Below are 23,917 nucleotides of genomic sequence, written 5' to 3'. Positions count from 1 at the left end.
TAAAGCCATTAATAGAAAAACAGAACCAGCAACCAGTGCAACTGACCCATTCCTGATGAAGAAGTTTCCTGGTTTCTTTTAAAACTATGTGTGTATGCTGTTATTTTTTTTGCGAAATATAGGCCAGGATGAACGCGTGCCCTTCAAAGTTTCATGGGAAAGTACATCAAAGCATGATTTTGTCGGGAGTCGATCCCTCCAGGCGCGAATTGCAGGGCAATGGAGATGTTGCATGTATGAGGAATTTGCGATTTGACTATGGATTCTTACATACTCGTATATGTAAAAGTTCGCGAGAAACACGATGGTGCCACTGGTTTTCTCTGAAATCAACTCCCGAGCTCAGAAAAAGCTCTCAAGTTGAGGCCAAAATGGAGGGGATATCCCACGCTATCCTGAGAGTCCAACTCTACATGAAGACAAACTTTCCATGCAAAGATAGGGAGCAATTACATTAGCAGGGTTGCCGTGTTTTCAGTTTTAGAGTCCCCAAATAAAGTGGCAGCCCTGTCAATGTATTTGCTCCCTATCTTTGCATGGAGAGTTTGTCTTGATGTAGAGGTGGACTCTCAGGATAGCGTGGGATATCCCCTCCATTTTACTCTCAACTTGAGAGCTTTTTTTGAGCTGGGTAGTTGATTTCAGAGAAAACCAGTGGCACCATCGTGTTTCTCGCGAACTTTTACATAAGAATCACCAGTCAAATCGCAAATTCCTCACACATGCAACAGCTCCATTTACCAGATCGAAGAGATCTGACGGATGTTGCATGCTTCTCTGCCGGCATCAACACCGCCATGGGTGACAATTTTGCGGCTCATCCAATCTTCTCAGCCATTAAACGCGGTCGTTGAGGCGTTTTACGGCCGCGCGAAGACACTCATTTGTCGCCGAGACCAATTTCGACGCCTTCGAGTGCCTGTTGCGAGGGTGATTTGCAATTAGCCGCCATGATCCGCCATCGAAATTTCAAAATCAGTACGATCTCAAGTCGGCGCACGGCCGATCCCGAGCTCCGTCGACTCACTCAGCCTCGGAAACACCGGAATAGAAGGTATAGAATAGAATATAATAAAATAGATACTAGGAATAAAATACGATAGAATAGAGTCCAAGGTCACCCGTCACCTCGTCGTCGGTTCCCTACAACTCCCTCATAATTTTTCGATCCTCCAATGATGATCCCACCCCCTCGATTTTTCCACAGGAATAAGGGACGGTGTTGGATGTACAATTAGAATAGAATAGTTATCGGAAATAGAATACGATATAGAATAGAATCCAAGGTCACTCGTTACCTCAGCGTCGGTTCTTACAACCCCCTCATAATTTTTCTACCTCCCCTCCCTCCCTCGATGATTTACCCTACCCTTCATCCTCGTATGGTGATCCCACCTCATCGATTTTTTCTACAGGAAGGGACGATATGCGATACAATTAGAATAGAATACTTATTGGAAATAGAATACGATGAAATAGAATCCGACGTCACTTGCTTTCGTCTCAAGGTTGGTCCTCAACAACCTTTGCACCATTTTCGACCCCAATCTTCAATGATCTTTTCCAACCCTCTAGTTATAACCCACCCTTCTCAGATATTTCTACAATAGAATAGAATACGATAATATAATAGATCATCGAAAATAGAATCCAATATGACAGAACCTTTGGAACAACATTTGTACCATTTCCAACCCCTATCTCCGATCCTTTTGCAACCCCCTTGTTATAATCATCCCTTCCTGAATATTTCCACATTAGAATAGAATAGAATACAATACAATAACAATATAACAGAATATCAAAATAGAATCCGATATGATAGCATTCAAGATCATTCGTTTTTTTTGCTCTTCATTGTTGCTGCGTGGCCAGTTCCTTGCAACCCCCTCGTGATTCTTTCAAACCCCCAATGGTTTTTTTGGACAGTCTCCTTGGTAGGCGGTGCCACCGCGTTCGCCCATGGGGATCTTCAACTCATGAGCCCTGTTCACAACGCTCTTTTCATATGCCCAAGGCTCATGAGTGCCGTTTATTTTAGCGCTTAGTTCCGTTTGATTTAATGTAAAATCTCACTTTTCCATTTCCTCAAAAGGAATCACGTCCACTTTTACATTGCGTTCTTATGCAGCTCTCTACAGCACGCCCCGTGGCCCATATTACCCACCCGTCTCTAGTTCTTTTCAGCAGAAATACGTCAATTTCAATGAGAAATATTAGGAAAAGAGGGAGAAGAAGACAAAGGAATGTCGACGGTGGAAGTCGGCGATCACATAACTCGGTTTGCGACGTCGCAGACTTCCTATCATACATTATTTTTCAAACGGATAGCTACTCAACAGCAATTGGACGTATTTCTATCAAACGGGACTATGTGCATTAAGACATGAGCCCTGAGACCCGTAAGCATACCTGCATAACAGGGATCACGTCATAATGCACGCAGCAGGGCCGCATGAAGGGGGTGGCCACATGGGCCGCGGCCCATGGCGGCAAATTCTGTGATTTTTTTAAATGTAACGTATAAAAAAAATCGAATTTAGAAAAAAAATTTACAAACGAGAAAAGAGCGACAAATCTCTAATTTTTCTGAGGTATAGTAATTTCTACTTTTGTCGTCTTTCAGTGATACAAGAGACAGCACCTGTTTAATTAGTCGAGTTAAGAGAGAAACCAAACCACACAATTTGGCCTGTACGCCCGCGACTTTCCCTAGAGAGAAATGATGACGAGACTAGAGATGAAAAGGAGAAGCCCTCGGCGCGGCGAATCGGCATGTATCACATATTAGCGCCTACAAGACTGCACGAAGATTCTCACGCACTTGCATCAAACACAGTGGCGTTCAGGTTGCGGACAGCGTGAAACGATTAGCGCCTACAAGAATGCATGAATACCTCCGCATTGCGGCAGACACATGTGCGAACAGCGTGGAACGCATAACTGCCTACAAGACTGCGTGAATACTTCACGCATTGGAGCGTCAAACACAGTGCGAGGCGCGGCGGCGGAAGTTAAAATCATTAATCCACATTTTTGCGTCGTCTTTCATACTTTTTTCGTTCATTTCTTATGAATGGAAGGCCTTGTCCACACAGAGATAGTTTAACGAAAGTTCCGTGAACTATTGGCTAGTAGTAGTTGACAGGGCTTTTCTCCAGAAAATGTTTCAACACCATAAACGCGTCTATGGCACCCTTCCCCCGCGCACGTTCATTTGATGTTCCCCCATGTGAGGTTTCAAAACGAATGAGAAGGGAGCGGCAAAATACTAGCGGTCCATGGGCGGCAAGTAGGTAAATCCGGCCCTGGCACACAGCTTCCTTTGATAGAAATACGTCCAATTCTTTGAAACTACCGTGATATTTCTCCCTGTGCGAAGAAAATTCTGCAAAAACTTCGAGGAATGATGTCAATTTGTTCTCCTTTAAAAAAAGTAACATAGAGGCGGAGATTTTCAGACACCGCGAAAGAGACATGTGATTGCGGACCTACGCCGTCGATATGCCCGATAGCATTGAAACTATAATTTCAGTCCTGGTATTTTGTGAAATTTCAGAGGCATTTGGATATCCTAACGGATTTCTGAAGAAAACGGCGGGAGGATTCGAGCACGAGCATGAGGTTGCTCCTCTTCGTCGGGCTCCTGGCGGTGTTCTGCGGCCATTTCACCACCAGCGACGGCGCAGTTCAGCCCACAAAGGCACCGACTAAGGTAAGTAAAATGCTCACTTCTGCCGTGCTAAGGAAGAACGCCGTATGAATATTCGAGAGTTGTCAAATTTCCCTCGATAAAACATGTATTTTTGACAACATTCATGCATACTTTTCCTTGAAATTTCCAGATATTTTGGATTGAATTGCGTACAAAATTGTCTAAAATTTTTGGAAAATAATATTCGCAATTTTCCCTGTAAATCCGGTTTTTATCGGAGTAAACTTGGCAACGTCTGTAGGCTCATACGGCGTTCTTCCTTAGCATGACAGACTAAACCTTGAGTTTTTTATTTAAGTTGATTCGATGGACGCTATATTTTGCGTGAGAACGACATGCGATATATCGCACCGATTAGTTCCATTTCCTCAGCTACTTGTCATATTTTTTCGAATTTTGAGATCGCAATTCTGTTGTCCGGAGACTAAAGAATTCACTTATCAATTTTGACAAACAAATTTAACTTGATACCTAAAGGCATGGTTTTTGGAAAGGAAAAATATTGGTATCATATACTGATAATGATAGAATCGAACCGCTTTTTTTCGAATGGGGCTCAAGCGCCGAAAAGTAAAGTGCCTTTGTTTTCCTTATCTATCATACCCACTTGAAACAAATCATTTTCAAAATACAAATATCTACAATATTTCGCACATTCAAATATCATTGCGAAAATATTTTTTAAAAAAAGGTTTACAGTAGACTCTGGATTATCCGGCTTCGTATTATCCGGACTGTGGATTATGCGGATCGATTTTGCAACCATGTAACTACGTACGCATTCCGATAAGTGAGCGGATCCGCGGAGAGGCGGTCGCAAGGCATATTGGCGCCTGCAAGGCTGAAGGAATACTTCACGCATTGCGCCAACAGTGAGGTCGGCGTGGAACGCATTAGCGCCTACTAGATTGCATAAATACTTCTCGCATTACGCCAAACGCAGTGCAGTCGGTTAGTTAGCCTAAAACGCACATTAGCGGCTACAAGACTGTATGAATACTTCACGCATTGCGCGCTTTAATCGTTGTATTGTAATTTATCGTTGTCGGCTACCATTCACAATCACCATTGAGTCGTTCAATTTGGCGTTAACCTTTTAAATTCATGTTGGTATGTACATGATGTATACATTATAAGAATACTGTGGTGTTGGTTGGTGGTGTTTGTGTTTACTATTATTATCCGGATTTTTTTTTTATCCGGATAGGGCCCGGCACCAATTAATCCGGATAATTCAGAGTCTACTGTATTTGACAGGTGAAATACCAAAACTATCTTAGGTGTCATGGGAGATACCTTAAGAGGAAAAAGAGCACAATTGAAAGAAATGTTTAAATTCGCGGCGCTGGCGTACTTCTGTCGCGCATGCTTCAATTGAACTACACAGTATGCTTAGCAATAAGCAACTACTATTTCTGTCTCATCCATAAAATCAACTATAAGCTCGGGAGTCAAATAGCACATATGCTGCTTCTAAAATGAGCCGGAAATAGTAGCTTCTTATCGCGCTATTTCTCCATTTCTCCGTGTCCTTCACACCCTCCTTTCCTTGTTTATCGCCGATTTCTTTCTTCCGTCTTCTTTTTCCTTTTGTATCGTGTTCATGAGTTTGCCTGGTTTCCCCTAAGTATCGTATTTTATCTTTTTTAGGGTGATCCTGCGACAGAGTTCGACAAATTTGTGGCAAAATACAATAAAAAATACCCCGAAGACAGAGAGAAAGCGAAGCGCTTCCAAATTTTCAAGGAAAATTTGAAGGAGATCGAGAGACTGAACAATCGGCCTCGGAAGGGAACTGTCGTGTATGGAGTCACAAAATTTGCCGACTTGACGAGTGAGTAAAAATTTACCATTGCTCCTTTTAATTTGATCAAATCAGCTCCGTCCAGAGTGATTTCAGCCCCCCTCCCGCGATTAACTGTCTTCCTTGCGGGAGGGGCGGCCCAGTTCACTCGATGCGGAAGTAAACACCTTTTTGAAGGTAACTCAGCTACGTGACGGAGCCCAGGCTATGGGGGGGGGGGGGGCACTGAAAAAAATTTTCGGAAAAAAATTCTCGGCGTCTTCAACCAAGGTACGTTGGTACCTTTACCATCTCACTTTTTTTACCAATTATTGGTAATTTTACCAAGACAGACTGATAAGCTTACCTAAAAACCGGTATTTTTACTGTTTTTTTCAGGTAAGAAAACCACTTTTATTGGTAATCAATTCCCGGTAACTTTGCCATTTTATCTCGGTAATTCTACCACGCAGTCGATAAAAAATATTGGCGTTTTTACGAAGGTCCAGTAAAATTACCGAGAAAGTTCAATAATTTTACCGAGATTTCTTGGTAAAATTACCAATTCCATAAATGGTAATTTTACCAAGAAAAAACTGGGATCAAATAGAACCCTGAATTCTTGGTAATTTTACCCTTTTCTTAGTAAATACACCGAGTTTTTTTTCAGTGGGGCACTCCACCCCAACCCCACCCCACCCTTCTGCAGAAGAATGAATAGTATTGTTTAGAACCGTCGATTTCGGGATTTTGTTAGGTTCAATTTTTTTTAGATTTTACTTAATTTTTAGTTTTGTTTAGAACTGTCGATTTTCCGATTTGTAAATTAAGTAAAATGGAACCACCCTTAGAACCTCAAAGGTTTGTATATATCACTCTGAATAATTTGAACTCGTGAGTTGGCAGCCGGTTTAGGCCCTAAAAGTTTCATGGCCCAACCTCAAAATTACCGACATGTGCGCACTCCACCTATGCAGGTACCCTCTAGAATCACCCAGATGTTTTACTTCAGATTTGCATTTTGATAGGTGACGAGTTTCTGAAGAAACATGCAACGCACAATGTGGGAGACATGTCGCACCTTCCCAACACGAACACCCTGAGCGACTGGGCTGATGCCGAAACTGACTTCAACTGGGAATCGAAGGGTGCTGTCACAGAAATCCAGGACGAGGTAATTCGAATACACAGACAATCAAACTCTTACAGCGTATGAATTAAGTGATTTTAGTGGTTTCGGTAAAAACTCAAACGATGACTTAAACGAACTCGTGAAAAATTGTTCGGAAGTATATCGATGGCTAAACCACGTATCTTAATGGACCACTAAACAAGGTACGAATTCGAGCATTCTGATACATGATTCTTAACCAGAATTTCACGTAGAACACGATTCGCGCAACGAAAATTACTGAAACAAACTCTTAACGAGGATCTTAACATTTTTATTTCACATTGGATACGAGGAATTTGAACTGCCCGCTCACAAGAAACTCAAAGCTCTACATGAGTCAAATCCCGCACTAAAACGGTTTCAGCAAGCCTCTCAATCGAGCAATGTTCATTTCCCACCATGTGCTGTTCAAACTACAAGCAATTTGCTATAGCTGAGCCGAAGCGTCAAGATTGAGGTTGCCAGATTTTTATATCGCAGAGACTGTTATGATAACGTTCAGCGCGCGATGTGAATCATGTAGAGCATTGAGTTTTCATGAGCGGGTGGTTTGCATTCATGCATCAAGATTTATTAAATATCTTCGTAAGGAGTTAATTTCGGTGATTTTTGTTGTGCGCGTCGTGTTTTACGTGAACTTTTGATTGGAATCAGGGGGCTGAAATTCGTACCTTGTCTAGTGGTCCATTGCAATAAGTCAAAATTTCTACTCGTATTTAATTTTTTTCGATGAGAAAGAGGACGACTTTATCACTTGAAGTCTATACAGAATATTCTGCTGAAATAGCAGAAAAATCAAGGAAGTCTGATGTTGAATAGTGTTTTAAAGGCAAAATAAAGTTAAAGTTAAAGGAGGTGTGCGACGTCGCGACGGAGATACGCAGTTTTCCACTTTGGCCATCAATATCACAGGGATATGAAACGCGTGTAGTCCCAACTCATTGAAAGAAACTGAGGCAAACCCTCAATGGAGGTGTTGCATGTGTGAGGGTTTTGCGATTTGACCATTCACTCTTACGTAAAAGTTCGCGAGAAACACGATGGTGCCACTGGTTTTCTCTGAAATCAACTCCCAAGCTCAAAAAAAGCTCTCAAGTTGAGGCCAAAATGGAGGGGATATCCCGCCCTACCCTGAGAGTCCACCTCTACATCAAAATAAACTCTCCATGCAAATATAGGGAGCAAATATATTAGCAGGATTGCCACTTTATTTGGGGACTCTAAAGCTGAAAACACGGCAATCCTGCTAATATATTTGCTCCCTATATTTGCATGGAGAGTTTGTTTTGATGTAGAGGTGGACTCTCAGGATAGCGTGGGATATCTCCTCCATTTTGGCCTCACTTTGAGAGCTTTTTTTGAGCTTGGGAGATGATTTCAAAGAAAACCAGTGGCACCATCGTGTTTCTCGCGAACTTTTACATAAGAATTAATGGTCAAATCGCAAATCCCTCACACATGCAACATCTCCATTCCATTGAGGGTGAACCCAAAAAGAACTGGATAGCGTCCACTCTGGCCGTCAGTTTAAAGTACCGACTCTTTTCGTAGAATTCTTCTTCTATGGTGTCCCGAACCTGAATACACTTATTTCATTACCACACATGCTTTCATACAGTGTTGCATACAGGCAAAATGAAGGCGTTTTAAAGATCTTACGGCCACAGCGACGCGACGCGACACTCACCGCCTCACCATTGCAACTGTTCATGCAGGACCTTAAGCACGAGCATGGCCCGCACAAACTTAAAATTAACAGAAGTATGAGTGGACAAGAGGGCACAGTGGAATTTTCCGACGATGTTGAGATAGTTGCATAGAAAATAAGTTTTCGTTTAAATGTGCCAGTTTTAATGGATTTTAGTGCGGCATTTGCCGCATCCAAAGAATAAAAATTGGCATATATTAAAGTTTGGAGGCTTAAGGGAAAACCTTTCTCCAAAATTTAAAAATTGTCAGGTACTGAAAGAAAATATTTTACTAAAAGGTCTTCGATGGAAATGTCAAAATATGCCTCATTTTACAAAAAAAAAAAAAAAAAAAAAAAAAAAAAAAAAAAAAAAAAAAAAAAAAAAAAAAAAATCAGGATCACAAGAGGATACATCGTCAAAGAATTCATGAAGGTTAAAAAAGTCAGGATCCAAAAGGCACATGCTAAAGTGCAAAACCACGTATCTTAATTGCAATAAATCAAAATTTCTACTCGAATTTAATTTATTTCGATGGGAAAGAGAACGACTTTATTACTTGAAATCTTTACGAATATTCTGTTGAAAGAGAAGAAAAATCAAGAAAGTCTGATGTTGACTAGTTTTTCAAAGACAATAAAAAGTTAAAAGTTAAAGTTAAAGGAGGTGTCTGACGTCGCAACGGAGATACGCGATTTTGCACTTTGGCTAACAATATGACAGGAAAATGAAACGCGTGTAGTTCCAACTCATTGAAAGAAACTGAGGTAAAACCTCAATTCCATTGAGAATGAACCCAAAAGAAACTGGATAGCGCCCACTCTGGCCGTCAGTTAAAGTACCGACTCTTTTCGTAGAATTCTTTTTCTATGGTGTCCCGAACCTGAATACACCTATTTCATCACCACACATGCTTTCATACAGTGTTGCATACAGACAAAATGAAGGCGTTTTGTCAGAGATCTTACGGTCACAGCGACGCGCGACGCGACGCGACGCTCACCGCCTCACCATCGCAACTGTTCATGCAGGACCTTAAGCACGAGCATGGCCCGCACAAACTTAAAATTAACAGAAGTATGAGTGGACAAGAGGGCACAGTGGAATTTTCTGACGATGTTGAGATAGTTGCATAGAAAATAAGTATTCGTTCAAATGTGGCAGTTTTAATGGATTTTAGTGCGGCATTTGCCGCATCCAAAGAATAAAAATTGGCATATATTAAATTTTGGAGGCTTGGGGGAAAACCTTTCTCCAAAATTTAAAAATTGTCAGATACTAAAAGAAAATATTTTACTAAAAGGTCTTCGATGGAAATGTCAAAATATGCCTCATTTTACAAAAAAAAAAAAAAAAAAAAAAAAAAAAAAAAAAAAAAAAAAAAAAAAAATCAGGATCACAAGAGGATACATCGTCAAGGAATTCATGAAGGTTAAAAAGTCAGGATCCAAAAGGCACATGTCCATTTTCTTCCTAAGTGATTCGCGCAAAAAATATATCGACTTCGGCATCGACATTTTTAAGTCGGACTCTGACCACAATAATCCAAAGATACAATGTATGAACCTCACCTAAAAAAATTTAATAAAGGCAAGAAAAATGTAGAATTTTTTGTAGCTATCTGAGAAATGCAAGAAATGAGTCTGTGAGTTGGCATGCTTCAACTCTAATTGCGATGTACAATATGTTATAGGGTAGCTGCGCTGCAAGTGCTGCATACGCAACTGTTGCAGTCATCGAAACTTTCCTTTGGAAAGCAACGAAGAATCTTGTTAAATTGTCTGAACAGCGTAAGTAGAAATGATACTTTTTCCCTCTTCGGCTTACACACGTGATTAGAGTTGTGGCTGAATTGTAATTTGAAAGGACGGGGGACATTTTTTTGCGGAGGACAAACAATTTACAGTTCGGACTAACCCCTGTGAGGAAAAATAATAAAGACTTATTTGAAAAATTGGGGGTGGGATCGTAAAAATATTCTTGGAAGGGGAAGAGAGGTGTCTCTCATCGACCCCTTTACTTCCGTGATACGCGGAAAAAAGCCGGAGAAATATTCTGAAGTTGCCAAACCTGGATAAAACATGTAATTTTCACGAAAGTTATGCATATTTTCCCTCGAAATTGTCAGATATTTTAGGTTTAATCACATACAAAAATGCCCTGAAAATTGGGAGAAACAGATTTACAAATTCTCCAATGAATTCGTATTTTATCGAAAAAAATTTGGCAACGCCTAAAGGTTCATACTGCGGTTTTCCGTAGCACGGCAGTATACTTAAAAAGTGTTCCTTAAGGGTAACTTATGAGGAGGCACTTCGCCCCTCTATATAAAAATAAAATAGGTAACAATTTAATCAGCCCCAAATATTAGCCTCTCATTTTATTTATAAAAACAAATAGATAAGATAAGTTGATTTCGCGCGGTAGCAAGGCATGAATAATTTACAATCAATATTTTTCCATTTGAAGCAATGATGAAGAATCGATTGTTGAGGTATACTCTCATGATCAATCTTTTTACATAGATTTTAATGGCAGATCGATTGACTGTGCCAATTAATTAAGATGTGCTACTTGGGCTATTGACCTCGCCAGCTTACCTCCGAGCAGGCTTTTTTCAGAAGCAAAACTTAGCATCGTTTTTCTGAGCCTCATATTTCTCACGAATCAACTAAAAATTTTAAGAAAAAAGTACGCTAAACGTTACCGACACAACTTTGGCATTATAACAATTACGTTATGAATGGAAGTCGTTTGAATCAACATGATGTCATCATGGCAGCGTGCTTACTCAACACGATATTATCATGATATCACAACGATCAAATTGATATCCGATTGACTTAAAATGATATCAATATTTCGTCGTTTAGGCTGAATGATTTTATGATATCACAATGATCAAATTGATATCCGGTCGACTTAAAATGATATCAATATTTCGTCATTTAGGCCGAATTATTTTATGATATCACAATGATGGATTTTAACAGGGATCGTGACGAAATCGTGCTGTTTCAGAGCTGATCGATTGTTCGACCGTGACATGTTCGCGAGGGAACCACTGGGACGCCTTCACGAAGATAGTCAACATGAAGGGAATCCAGTCGAAGGCCGTCTACAGCCCCAAGACCAAGGATTGCGCCCTCAAGAATGGCGCTGCCGCCAGGGTTGCTTACATCGAGGTCAACAACCGAGATGAAGAAAGCATGAAGAACTGGGTCTACAACCAGGGCCCAATTGCTGTCGTTATCAACGCCAAGGATATGCAAGTATGCGAGCTTTCTTCCCAGAAACAAAGAGAGAACACCCCCCCCCCCCTTACCTCTCCGTGGCACCTGAACATCATAAGCCCAACTATGCTCCTAACTGATTTTGGTGTCAGATATAAGAGTAGTTGCACAAGCCAGAGGTACCCTGGTAAAAATTGGCAGTAGAATCTGTGTTCCAAAATACCATAGACCTACGGCCGGCTGTAAGATTTCCAATAGCTTCTATAGCCGGCTTCACAATTTCTTATAGCCTTTTATAGCCGATGGCGATTAAGCAACTCACAGCCAGGCGATAAAGTGTATGCTAAACGTCACTAATTACGGATGCTAGGACTTAGTGAGTTTTTGGACCACTGCTCTCTTTTTGGGCCGTAGTATCTTGATTTATTTTGCGAGGAAAGCTCCGTAATTTTGATGGATGCCTACCATTCCTAATATATTAGAGCGCCTTCAGTTTCGTATGATTCTGTGCAATACCTCTGGTGTGAAATAGTTGCTTCAAGCGCCGTGGCACGCTGCGGTGCGGCAGGCGGGCGGCCAGCGCGAAACGCGCATTGGCGCCTACAAACCTAACAGGGATACTTCACGCGTTGCGCAATGCGTGAAGTATCCCTGTTAGGTTTGTAGGCGCCAGTGCGTCGCCGCTCCGCTTTGTGTTAGGCTCTAATATTTAATCTGGCGGAGTCAGCGTTATTCAGTTCATGATTTTGAAATGTTTGCACATCCTGTATGGATTATTCTCGTTTTAATTGATGGAAAAAAATATGTATTGAAGGAAAATATAACGTGTGTTTTGTTAATATTAAGGTGGCTCCGTATCAAACTTAATGATTTCCAAAGCACACGAATTTCTACACAATCTATACTATAAGCTCCAAGACCTCCTAATTTTGCGAAACTGGTGACGCTTAGTTCCAGCGTTCTACCGGGCCGATTTTCATGATTTTTGCGGCTATTGACGGGCAATTGTCTCTAGATAAGCCAACTCTTTTCAGATTTTGAAAATATGGCCCAGGTTTTTTTATATTACGTGGTAAAGTTGCGAATTCTCCCATATAAACAATGTAAATTTATGTGTTTTGTCATAGTTCGTTTGAGCATTCTACTGGGCCGATTTCCATGATTTTTGCGTAAATCGACAGGTAATAGGCTCTAGATGAGCCCGCTCTAATCAGATTTTGGAAAAAGGACCCAGGTTTTTTTAAAATCACGTTATTAAAGTGAGTGAATTTACAGAGTGCTCCGGGACTGCTACCGCTATGCGCGGGAGGATGCGCAGTGGTCGAGGAGGTTGCGCAGTAGGTGTGTAGCCTGCGCATCAGCTCTACACTTATCTACACAAGATTTCCGCCGATTACCTCAAGACGAGCGGTGGCCGAGTCGTCTACGACGTCGGAAGTGTCCACATTGATCAAGGTGTGGGTTCGATCCCCGCCTCCAGAGATACTTAATAATTATCCGATTTAAACAGATCGTTGTTTTACTGTAATATTTCATCAAGCAGTCATTCCAAAACGCGTCCTTTTGACTTCAAAAATTTTTTTTTTCTTTATTCATCAAAACCAAAAATTATTTCATTCTATTAAGTATACCTCATATCGAATTTTTTTAGGGGAAAAATAAAACTAATACTAATAGGAGGGTAAAAATAGGGCCGCGAAGCGGCCCATTGATGGCGCGGAGCGCCTTCGGGGGGTTGGGCCGCGTAGCGGCCAGGGGGCGTAGCCCCTAGTTTCTTATAGCCTTTTATAGCCGATGGCGAAAAAGCAACAGCCAGGCGATAAAGTGTAAGGCCCGGCGATAGGAACTATAGCCCGGCTGCATAATTTTTTATTGCTTCGTATAGCCCGGCCGTATGATTTTCTCCGCATTCTACAGCCAGCAATATGATTTTCTGTAGCCTTCTTTAGCCGGCTATAAGAATTCCTATGGTATTTTGAAACGCAGCTCTTATCGCCAATTTTTACCAGGGTATGGTTAAGTCAGCTGAATGTGTGGTTGGAACAACGACACCTCTAGCAGGTACCCTCGCAGTCAGCATTTAATGTGGTTGGATTTACTATACCTCTAGCTGGTGCCCTCACAGTCAGCATAAATGTATGGTTGGATTCACTATATTACTAGCTAGTGCCTTTACAATTCTAGCTACTGCAACTACCCTTATGGCTCTAAAAATCTGGTTTTTATTTATCGGAATTTTGCGATTTTTTTTTGTATTCGGTAAATTTGACAAGCTCTCATCGTTGTTTACGACTGAAGTAAATAAGTTTCCTAAATTTACAACCGAATCGATACGATATATCGGACGCCAGATCGATAACGTCCAGATTCCAGGAAGGGTCAAATTTACGGCACATCGAAAAAATAATTATGAGACCCTTCCGAGCTCTTACAGGGTACTACAAATTAAAATTTCGTAAACCCGCGTTGTATAGAAAACTGATGTTAAAAAAATAATGTTTTTGAAATCATGAGTCATAAAAAAAAGTTACACCTATAATTTGAAGCAACAATACTCAACGACGGGACTTACAAATATTTTGTGGATTTAATGTTTCAGTTTTACGTCAGTGGAATCTCTAACATAGATGCTAGCGAGTGTCCATTGAGTCCAAATCGTTTTGTCACGCTGGTCGGCTATGGAATGCAACGTAAGTATCCCTGCATGCTTTGCGATGAACAGAATCCACAATTTAAACCCATGGAAAAGAATAGATTATCAGGGTGTTTGCTACAGACACCGTAATAATCGATCCTTTACCGTACCTTTAAATGGGAAAATATCGATAATCAATGATACACACTTCGCAATGAATCGATATTGAACTATACCATTTAATCCTATGGAAAAGGATCGATTATCAAAGTTTACTTCAATAATGGATTCTTTGCCATACCTTCAAATATGAATTCATTATATCATACTATCAGTTTCGACTTGAGCCCTTTTTTTTTACGATCGGACCAAAGGAACACTAAGGAGAGGAATTCCCTCGCGCCACCATTCTGAGTGCTCAGCCAATGGAGATGTTGCATATGTGAGAAATTTGCGATTTGACTATTGATTCTTACGTAAAAGTTCGCAAAGAACACGATGATGCCACTGGTTTTCTCTGAAATCAACTCCCAAGCTCTCAAAAAAAAACTCTCAAATGCTCTCAATTGAGCCCAAATTGGAGGGAATATCCTTCGCTATCCTGAGAGTCCACCTCTAACATCAAAACAAACTCTCCATGCAATGATAGGGAGCAAATACATTAGCAGGGTTGCCGTGTTTTCAGTTTTAGAGTCCCCAAATAAAGTTGCAGCCCTGTCAATGTATTTGCTCCCCATCTTTGTATGGAGAGTTTGTCTTGATGTAGAGGTGGACTCTCGGGATAGCGTGGGATATCCCCTCCATTTTGGCCTCAACTTGAGAGCTTTTTTTGAGCTTGGGAGTTGATCTCAGAGAAAACCAGTGGGACCACCGTGTTTCTCGCGAACTTTTCCGTAAGAATCAACAGTCAAATCGCTAGTTTCTCACACGTGCAACATCTCCATTGGGAGCGCTTTTTGATTTCAAACCGCCTCTAGAATTCTAGGGGCAATGCATTCAAATGGAACAGATGCGCACCAGCTCAACAACAAGATGGCAAAGAGGGGCCTAACATATTTGGAATTCGTACCTTATCCAGTGGTCTATTGGTGGTAAACCTATGCTGTGGTTGGTCTAAAATACTTTGCATGTAATTATACTTTTTTCTTCATTTTCTTAAATTCCGCGACAACCTACAGTGCAAATTTTTTCTTCTGTTCATTTTCAGGGTATGGTGGAGCCGACTTCCCGTACTGGATTGCGAAAAACAGCTTTGGAAAAGATTGGGGTGAAAAAGTGAGTAGCGCATCTATGTAAAAATAAAATAAAATAAAACAAAGCGAAACTATTATGTAGTCATTCAACGGAGAATTTTTGCGCATTTTCAGAGAACGTACGTGAAGCTTTTGAAGTGTCTGCCCCCTTCCCCTTCTGCTGGAGAGAAAGTATGGATATAATGTATTCTGTATCACTATTTGTATCTCTTTCGGGTTCACGCAGACGAAATATTTTTGAAGCACTTTTTCCGTCTCTATAATTTCCTTTCACGATGACTTATAACCTTCTAACTAGATACTTCAGTCGAAAAAGGGAGGCCGAGATAAAGAATTAGCAGAGGAGAGATAAATCTATAATCATAATACTGTGCGCACGCATTTGCTCTGCGGCTTTGACGTAGAACACTGTTCTTCCGATAGATCATTTTAAAATGAGTAACTTGGCAAAAAAAGGGAATGGGCCATGTGCAGGAAAAAGAGACAACATACGAGAGACTCTGCACTTGAACTGTATACTAATAGTTGAGATATTACTTACAGTCGCTGGGTGAGTGATCTAAATTAGAAAAACGTAAGCCGCTCTCGAGAACTTTGCTTGAAAACACTCACTAAAACTTTAAAAGATACAGGAATGTGTTCTCTATCAATGCTAGGCCTTCAATATGAGCGCACTCTTACCAAATTAACAATAATATTGTAGAGGGAATGATTCCCTTTGAGTATAAAAACTTATGCAAAGACTATTTCAATGCTGCGGCTAACTGGAACAATGCTCGTTGCATAGCGAAACGCAACAGGAACTATTGCATTTTTTAGGTAGGTATTTATTTGTTTTTTAATTATTGTGTCAGTTAGCAACATAACGCCTATAAACTGTGACAGAACGCAACACTTTTTGCTGCATGGAGCGTGGCTAAATGAGCAGATACCTCACACAGCATTTGAAGTTTAAAGACACAGTGTAACCATTATTCCGATCTCTTTATGTAGAATATAATTTGCATGTTTCAGGGTTACTTCAGATTCGCACGGAATATCAACTACTGTGGTGTGCGACACAGACCTCTCTCAGTTGCATACGATAACAGCTTCTCCTCAACTGAAGTTACTGGAGGTAACGGAACTAATGTCGGTACAACAAAAATCCCGGTGACACCAAAACCAACAACAAAACTACCACCTACAAACCAAACAGTAGCAGTGCCAGTGACTACAACTAAGCCTCCAACTAAAGGGCCTACGAAACCAGCGAGCACGACTAAGCCACCAACTACAGGGCCTACAAAACCAGCGAGCACTACTAAGCCACCAACCAAAGGGCCCTACGAAACCAACAGTAGTAGTAGCAGCGAGCACAACTAAGCAACCAACTAAAGGGCCTACGAAACCAGCGGGCACGACAAAGCCACCAACTAAAGAGCCTACGAAACCAGCGGCAACGACAAAGCCACCGACTAAAGGGCCTACGAAACCAACAGTAGTAGTACCGGCGGGCACGACTAAGCCACCAACTAAAGCGCCTACGAAACCAGCAAGCACGACAAAGCCACCAACTAAAGGGCCTACGAAACCAACAGTAGTTGTACCAGCGGGCACGACTAAGCCACCAACTAAAGCGCCTACGAAACCAGCGAGCACGACTAAGCCACCAACTACAGGGCCTACAAAACCAGCGAACACTACTAAGCCACCAACTAAAGGGCCCACGAAACCAACAGTAGTAGTACCAGGGAGCACGACTAAGCCGCCAACTAACGGGCCTACGAAACCAGCGGGCACGACAAAGCCACCAACTAAAGGGCCTACAAAACCAGCGGGCACGACAAAGCCACCAGCGGGCACGACAAAGCCACCAGCGGGCACTACAAAGCCACCAGCGGGCACGACAAAGCCACCAGCGGGCACGACAAAGCCACCAGCGGGCACGACAAAGCCACCAGCGGGCACGACAAAGCCACCAACTAAAGGGCCTACGAAACCAGCGAGCACGACGAAGCCACCAGCTAATGGACCTACAAAACCAGCGAGCACGACCAAGCCACCAACTAAAGGACCTACGAAACCAGCAGTAGTAGTAGCAGCGAGCACGACTAAGCAACCAACTAAAGGGCCTACGAAACCAGCGGGCACGACGAAACCGCCAACTAATGGACCTACAAAACCAGCGAGCACGACCAAGCCACCAACTAAAGGACCTACGAAACCAGCAGTAATAGTAGCAGCGAGCACGACTAAGCAACCAACTAAAGGGCCTACGAAACCAGCGGGCACGACGAAGCCACCAACTAATGGACCTACAAAACCAGCGAGCACGACCAAGCCACCAACTAAAGGACCTACGAAACCAGCAGTAGTAGTAGCAGCAAGCACGACTAAGCAACCAACTAAAGGGCCTACGAAACCAGCGGGCACGACCAAGCCACCAACTAATGGACCTACAAAACCAGCGAGCACGACCAAGCCACCAACTAAAGGACCTACGAAACCTGCAGTAGTAGTCGCAGCGAGTACGACTAAGCAACCAACTAAGGGGCCTACGAAACCAACAGTAACAGCGACCACGCCTAAGGTACCAACTAAGCCAACTCCAATCCCATTGGGAGGATTTACTTGCCCGACACCACCTCAAGGCTTCTGCACACTCGTTTGTGCGTGGGGTCCTCAACTCATTCCTGCGGGAGAAGCTGCCAAATATAATCCGAAGCCGGTTACTATGGGCAAGCCTAAACCAGTCGGACAATCGAAACCACAGAGAGCAATTGCCGGCCATGACTACGATTAGTTTTAATGTGTATGCAAACTATGACATGGCAAACGGACAGGGATAGACTTGCAGATTCATTCTAGGGGAAATGGAAACGAAGTGTGGAAATGAACAACCTGAAATTGTCTTGAGAATATGAATAAATGACGTTTATATTTCGTTTTCAAATATATTCTATAGTGTATAACATTTACATTCCTGATAACATACGTAAATAATATGAAAAAAAAAAAAACAAAAAAAAACTGCAGGAAAATCTGAATACTGAAATAATTTAGGATTGCGCATGACCCAAATATTAGTTGAAAGTGGTCACTAAAAACATTTGAATTAAAAAGTCTCTTCTCTATGTACGAGTATTAAGGCCGAGGCTAAAAGACTGTATCGTGCTGGAGACCTCAATTCTTTTGGGCCGACACTTCAAATTTATGGGACACATTTTAAATATTTTCCGTCCAAATTTTTAGAAAAGTTTATTCGCGATTTTATCTAAATTTTCTAAACTGCTAAAAAAAATTACCCATAACTTTCCTCTAAAATAGTACTTTTCCGAGATGCATTTGGCAACACCCGCATGCACATATAACGTTTTTCCTTAGCATGGCTGTGCTTGTCCGTCAAATGATTGCTAATTCCTCAAATGTAAGTAATAGGTTCCCAGGATACACGGAAGCTTTCAGGATAAAGTGCAATGGTGGATTCAATTTAATTAACCTCGGTGTAGGGTTGGGTTGCATCGCAAAATTTGAAGGCGAACTAGCAGCGATATCTTTCCCAAGCGTCGTTAGTGCTCCAACCATTACCTTGAATGCTGCCGTGCTCAGGAAGAACACCGTATAAGCATTCGAGAGTTGCCAAACTTCCCTCGACAAAATTTTCACTTTCAGAAAAGTTATGAACATTTTTACTTGAAATTTTCAGGAGCTTAGGGTCAAAGGGTATCCCGGGATAAGAATGTCAAAATGCCCTTGTGAATGGATTTTTATTTTAACCATTTTAAGTCATCAAGGGGGTCCTAAAACTTAGGTTTTGGGGGGTTTCAGCCCCCCAACCCCCTCCGCCCCCCCTCAGACCCCCAAAAACCGCCTTTTTGGGCTATTTTTGACTATGCTAACGTCATTTCCTCATAACTTTCGTAATTTTCGATAGAATTGAACCAAAATTTGTCAGAATCTACATCAATTAGCTTAGTTTGTGTAGAAAAAAATTCATTATCATCGGATAATATTTTAGCCCCTAAAGAAATTCGTAAAATTTTTGAAAAAATCATTTTTTTCCTTTTTCGCGGCTAGGTGGCGTATGGAAACATGTACACAAACAAAAATTGTCTCTTTTCTTAATTTATACATCCAATAAGATACAGGAAAAATTTCGTGTTGATCGGAGTGGTGCGCCATACTTAAAAACGCAATTTTCTAACCTCAAAACGGCCTAAATGCCACCATTAGCCTCCTTTGATGACTAGGCGTGGAGAAATGTAGAGAGAAATATCCGGTTTTATCGTCTCACCTCTTAAGTGATCCACTTAAGTACCTTGAGTCAAAATTTCGAGTCGATCAGAGTCGTGCGCAACACCTAAGCACGCAATTTTCTAACCTCAAAACGCCGAAATAGCCCATTTCGGCACCCATTATCACTCCGTGTGAAAAAATAAGAAGAGGTACATCCGATATTATTGTCCTACCTCATGAATTAGACACTTAAGTGCATGTAGTCAAAATTTCGAGTCCATCAGAGTGGTGCGCAACAACCGAACGCGCCGATTTCTAACCTCAAAACGCCCAAATTGCCCATTTCGGCACCCATTATCACTCTGTGTGAAAAAATAAGAAGGGGAACATCCTATATTATTGTCCTACCTCATGAATAAGACACTTAAGTGCATTTAGTCAAAATTTCGTGTCGATCAGAGTGGTGCGCAACACCCAAGCACGCAATTTTCTAACCTCAAAACGGCCAAAATGCCTATTTCGGCACCCATTAACACTCCGTGTAAAAAAGTAAGAAGAGATACATCCGATATTATAGTCCTACCTCATGAATTAGACACTTTAGTGCATTTAGTCAAAATTTCGTGTCGATCAGAGTGGTGCGCAACACCCAAGCACGCAATTTTCTAACCTCAAAACGCCGAAATAGCCCATTTCGGCACCCATTATCACTCCGTGTGAAAAAATAAGAAGAGGTACATCCGATATTATTGTCCTACCTCATGAATTAGACACTTAAGTGCATGTAGTCAAAATTTCGAGTCCATCAGAGTGGTGCGCAACAACCGAAACGCGCCGATTTCTAACCTCAAAACGCCCAAATTGCCCATTTTCGGCACCCATTATCACTCTGTGTGAAAAAATAAGAAGGGGAACATCCTATATTATTGTCCTACCTCATGAATAAGACACTTAAGTGCATTTAGTCAAAATTTCGTGTCGATCAGAGTGGTGCACAACACCAAGCACGCAATTTTCTAACCTCAAAACGGCCAAAATGCCTATTTCGGCACCCATTAACACTCCGTGTAAAAAAAAGAGAGGTGGGTACATTCGATTTTATAGTCCTACCTCATGAATTAGACACTTGAATACCTAGAGTCAAAATTTCGTGTTGATCAGAGTGATGCGCAACACCCCGAACACCGCCGCTTTCTAACCTGAAACCTTCCAAAATTCCCATTTTGGCATTCATTATCACTGTATGTTAGCCAAGATCCCGCTTGAAAATTGCATGATGCACATTTCAAAGTTTACTATGGCACTTTGCCGTGTAGCAGACTCGGTCAAGGTTTCCCTGAGTGACCGGCGGTCACTCAGGGAAACCTCTAAACTCCCAGGATATATATGACGGTAGGGAAGCTCGCTCATCCCCCACGAGGGAGCGTTTCCTCGTCCTAACTTCCATAATACGTAGCGGTGCAATGAGTACTGGCAAATTCAAGTCAATAAATTAACAAGAGGTTAGAAAGAATCCTAAAGTGAAAGGAAAACACTTTTTCAGTAAAGAAACTTTGTTATGAGTGAAAGAAACGGGGTTTTTTTAAATATAATTAATATTTACAATCGTAGAGATGACAAAATTATTACTTAAGGTAAGACATGATATACAAATCGGAAAATAAACAAAAATCAGTAGCAAGAAATAAAGACGAGTGATCAATGGTTTTAAGTTGCTCCATTTTGCTGGTGTCAATCGCAATTTTGCGTTTGAATTTACAGGATAGATTTTTTTTAAGAAGCACGAGATAAATTTGACCTAATTTGATGGGTATTTGGTATGATTTCTTCTTGGCAAAGAAGGTTCATTTTAACAGACTTTGTCAACAAACACTTGCTCATTACAATTTTTTTTGTTTACCTCTGAAACAATTTGTAAGTATATCAGGTTAAAACAAAAACAAAAAACAAATTGAAGGTGTGGTTCCTTTTTTTTTGAAGTGGGTCAGATTTCACGTGGTGTGTCTGGGATTCATGAAGGGAATCCCTCTGGGCGAGCTGAAGGGTATACTGAGGCCAATGCTAGACCACGGTAAATACGACTATACATACTGTCGTATTTACCGTTTTAATCTTAATTATATTTAAAATAAAAAACCCGTTTCATTCACTCATAACAAAGTTTCTTTGCTAAAAAAGTGATTTCCTTTCACTTTAGGATTTCTTTCTCACCTCTTGTTAATTTATTGACTTGAATTTGCCAGTACTCATTGCACCGCTACGTATTATGGAAGTTTGGAGGAGGGAACGCTTCTTCGTGGGGATGGGCGAGCCTCCTTACCGTCATATATATCCTGGAGTTTAGAGGTTTCCCTGAGTGCTTGGGTGTTGCGCACCACTCTGATCGACACGAAATTTTGACTAAATGCGCTTAAGTGCCTAATTTATGAGGTAGGACAATAAATTCGGATGTATCTCTTATTATATTTTCACACGGAGTGTTAATGGGTGCCGAAATGGGCAATTTGGGCGTTTGAGGTTAGAAAATTGCGTGCTTGGGTGTTGCGCACCACTCTGATCGACACGAAATTTTGACTAAATGCACTAAAGTGTCTAATTCATGAGGTAGGACTATAATATCGTATGTATCTCTTCTTACTTTTTTACACGGAGTGTTAATGGGTGCCGAAATAGGCATTTTGGCCGTGTTTTGAGGTTAGAAAATTGCGTGCTTGGGTGTTGCGCACCACTCTGATCGACACGAAATTTTGACTAAATGCACTTAAGTGTCTTATTCATGAGGTAGGACAATAATATAGGATGTTCCCCTTCTTATTTTTTCACACAGAGTGATAATGGGTGCCGAAATGGGCAATTTGGGCGTTTTGAGGTTAGAAATCGGCGCGTTCGGTTGTTGCGCACCACTCTGATGGACTCGAAATTTTGACTACATGCACTTAAGTGTCTAATTCATGAGGTAGGACAATAATATCGGATGTACCTCTTCTTATTTTTTCACACGGAGTGATAATGGGTGCCGAAATGGGCTATTTCGGCGTTTTGAGGTTAGAAAATTGCGTGCTTAGGTGTTGCGCACGACTCTGATCGACTCGAAATTTTGACTCAAGGTACTTAAGTGGATCACTTAAGAGGTGAGACGATAAAACCGGATATTTCTCTCTACATTTCTCCACGCCTAGTCATCAAAGGAGGCTAATGGTGGCATTTAGGCCGTTTTGAGGTTAGAAAATTGCGTTTTTTAAGTATGGCGCACCACTCCGATCAACACGAAATTTTTCCTGTATCTTATTGGATGTATAAATTAAGAAAAGAGACAATTTTTGTTTGTGTACATGTTTCCATACGCCACCTAGCCGCGAAAAAAGGAAAAAAATGATTTTTTCAAAAATTTTACGAATTTCTTTAGGGGCTAAAATATTATCCGATGATAATGAATTTTTTTCTACACAAACTAAGCTAATTGATGTAGATTCTGACAAATTTTGGTTCAATTCTATCGAAAATTACGAAAGTTATGAGGAAATGACGTTAGCATAGTCAAAAATAGCCCAAAAAGGCGGTTTTTGGGGGTCTGAGGGGGGGCGGAGGGGGTTGGGGGGCTGAAACCCCCCAAAACCTAAGTTTTAGGACCCCCTTGATGACTTAAAATGGTTAAAATAAAAATCCATTCACAAGGGCATTTTGACATTCTTATCCCGGGATACCCTTTGCAGACAAAATTGTTAGAAAAATTGGAGGAAAGGTATTTATAAGTTTACCGTGAACTTTGGCAGCGCCTAAAGGTTTATACAGCGGTTGTCCTTACCACGGCAGTATGTAGCAGCATCATCCTTTTTGCACGATGAAGATAGATCTGTAGGTTAGGGATCATAAATACCCTGCCTTGCAAAGGAAAATGCTGTATGCAATCTCGGCTGCTGCCAAATTTCCGTCGTTAAAACACAGATATCTTTAGAAATTTTGAAATATTTGCTTCAAAATGTTCAGAGAGTTTTGTGCGGCATCTAATATCTAAATCGTCTGAAATTGTCAACGAAACATATTCAAAAGTTTCCTACAAAATAGTACTTTGTTAACATTTGATTGTTCATACGGTGCTTTCCCGTACCATGGCAGTATTTGTCGATTCATTGCTAGGTAATTCCTCAAATGTAAGTAAAATGTCCTCATTGGCTATGCATGCAATACACTTATCAATGAATCATACATATGGACTAA

At 41.2% G+C, this 23,917-nt stretch overlaps 1 protein-coding gene across 1 annotated transcript; it reads left to right on the top strand.

Annotated features, from left to right (window-relative positions):
* The first annotated feature begins 971 nt into the window (after positions 1-971).
* LOC109044718 (cathepsin L) lies at positions 972-17,064 on the top strand. The gene is made up of 9 exons (XM_019062557.2): positions 972-1,054; positions 3,560-3,715; positions 5,366-5,549; positions 6,527-6,672; positions 10,054-10,150; positions 11,382-11,632; positions 14,193-14,283; positions 15,436-15,503; positions 16,496-17,064. Exons 2-9 carry the CDS (start codon positions 3,620-3,622, stop codon positions 16,844-16,846), a joined length of 1,284 nt encoding a protein of 427 aa, XP_018918102.2. The 5' UTR covers positions 972-1,054; positions 3,560-3,619; the 3' UTR covers positions 16,847-17,064.
* Positions 17,065-23,917: the final 6,853 nt, after the last annotated feature.

This window comes from Bemisia tabaci, chromosome 10, assembly GCF_918797505.1.
Source record: "Bemisia tabaci chromosome 10, PGI_BMITA_v3".
Classification (NCBI taxonomy): Eukaryota; Metazoa; Arthropoda; class Insecta; order Hemiptera; family Aleyrodidae; genus Bemisia; species Bemisia tabaci.
This window is presented reverse-complemented; position numbering and strand designations above follow the sequence as displayed.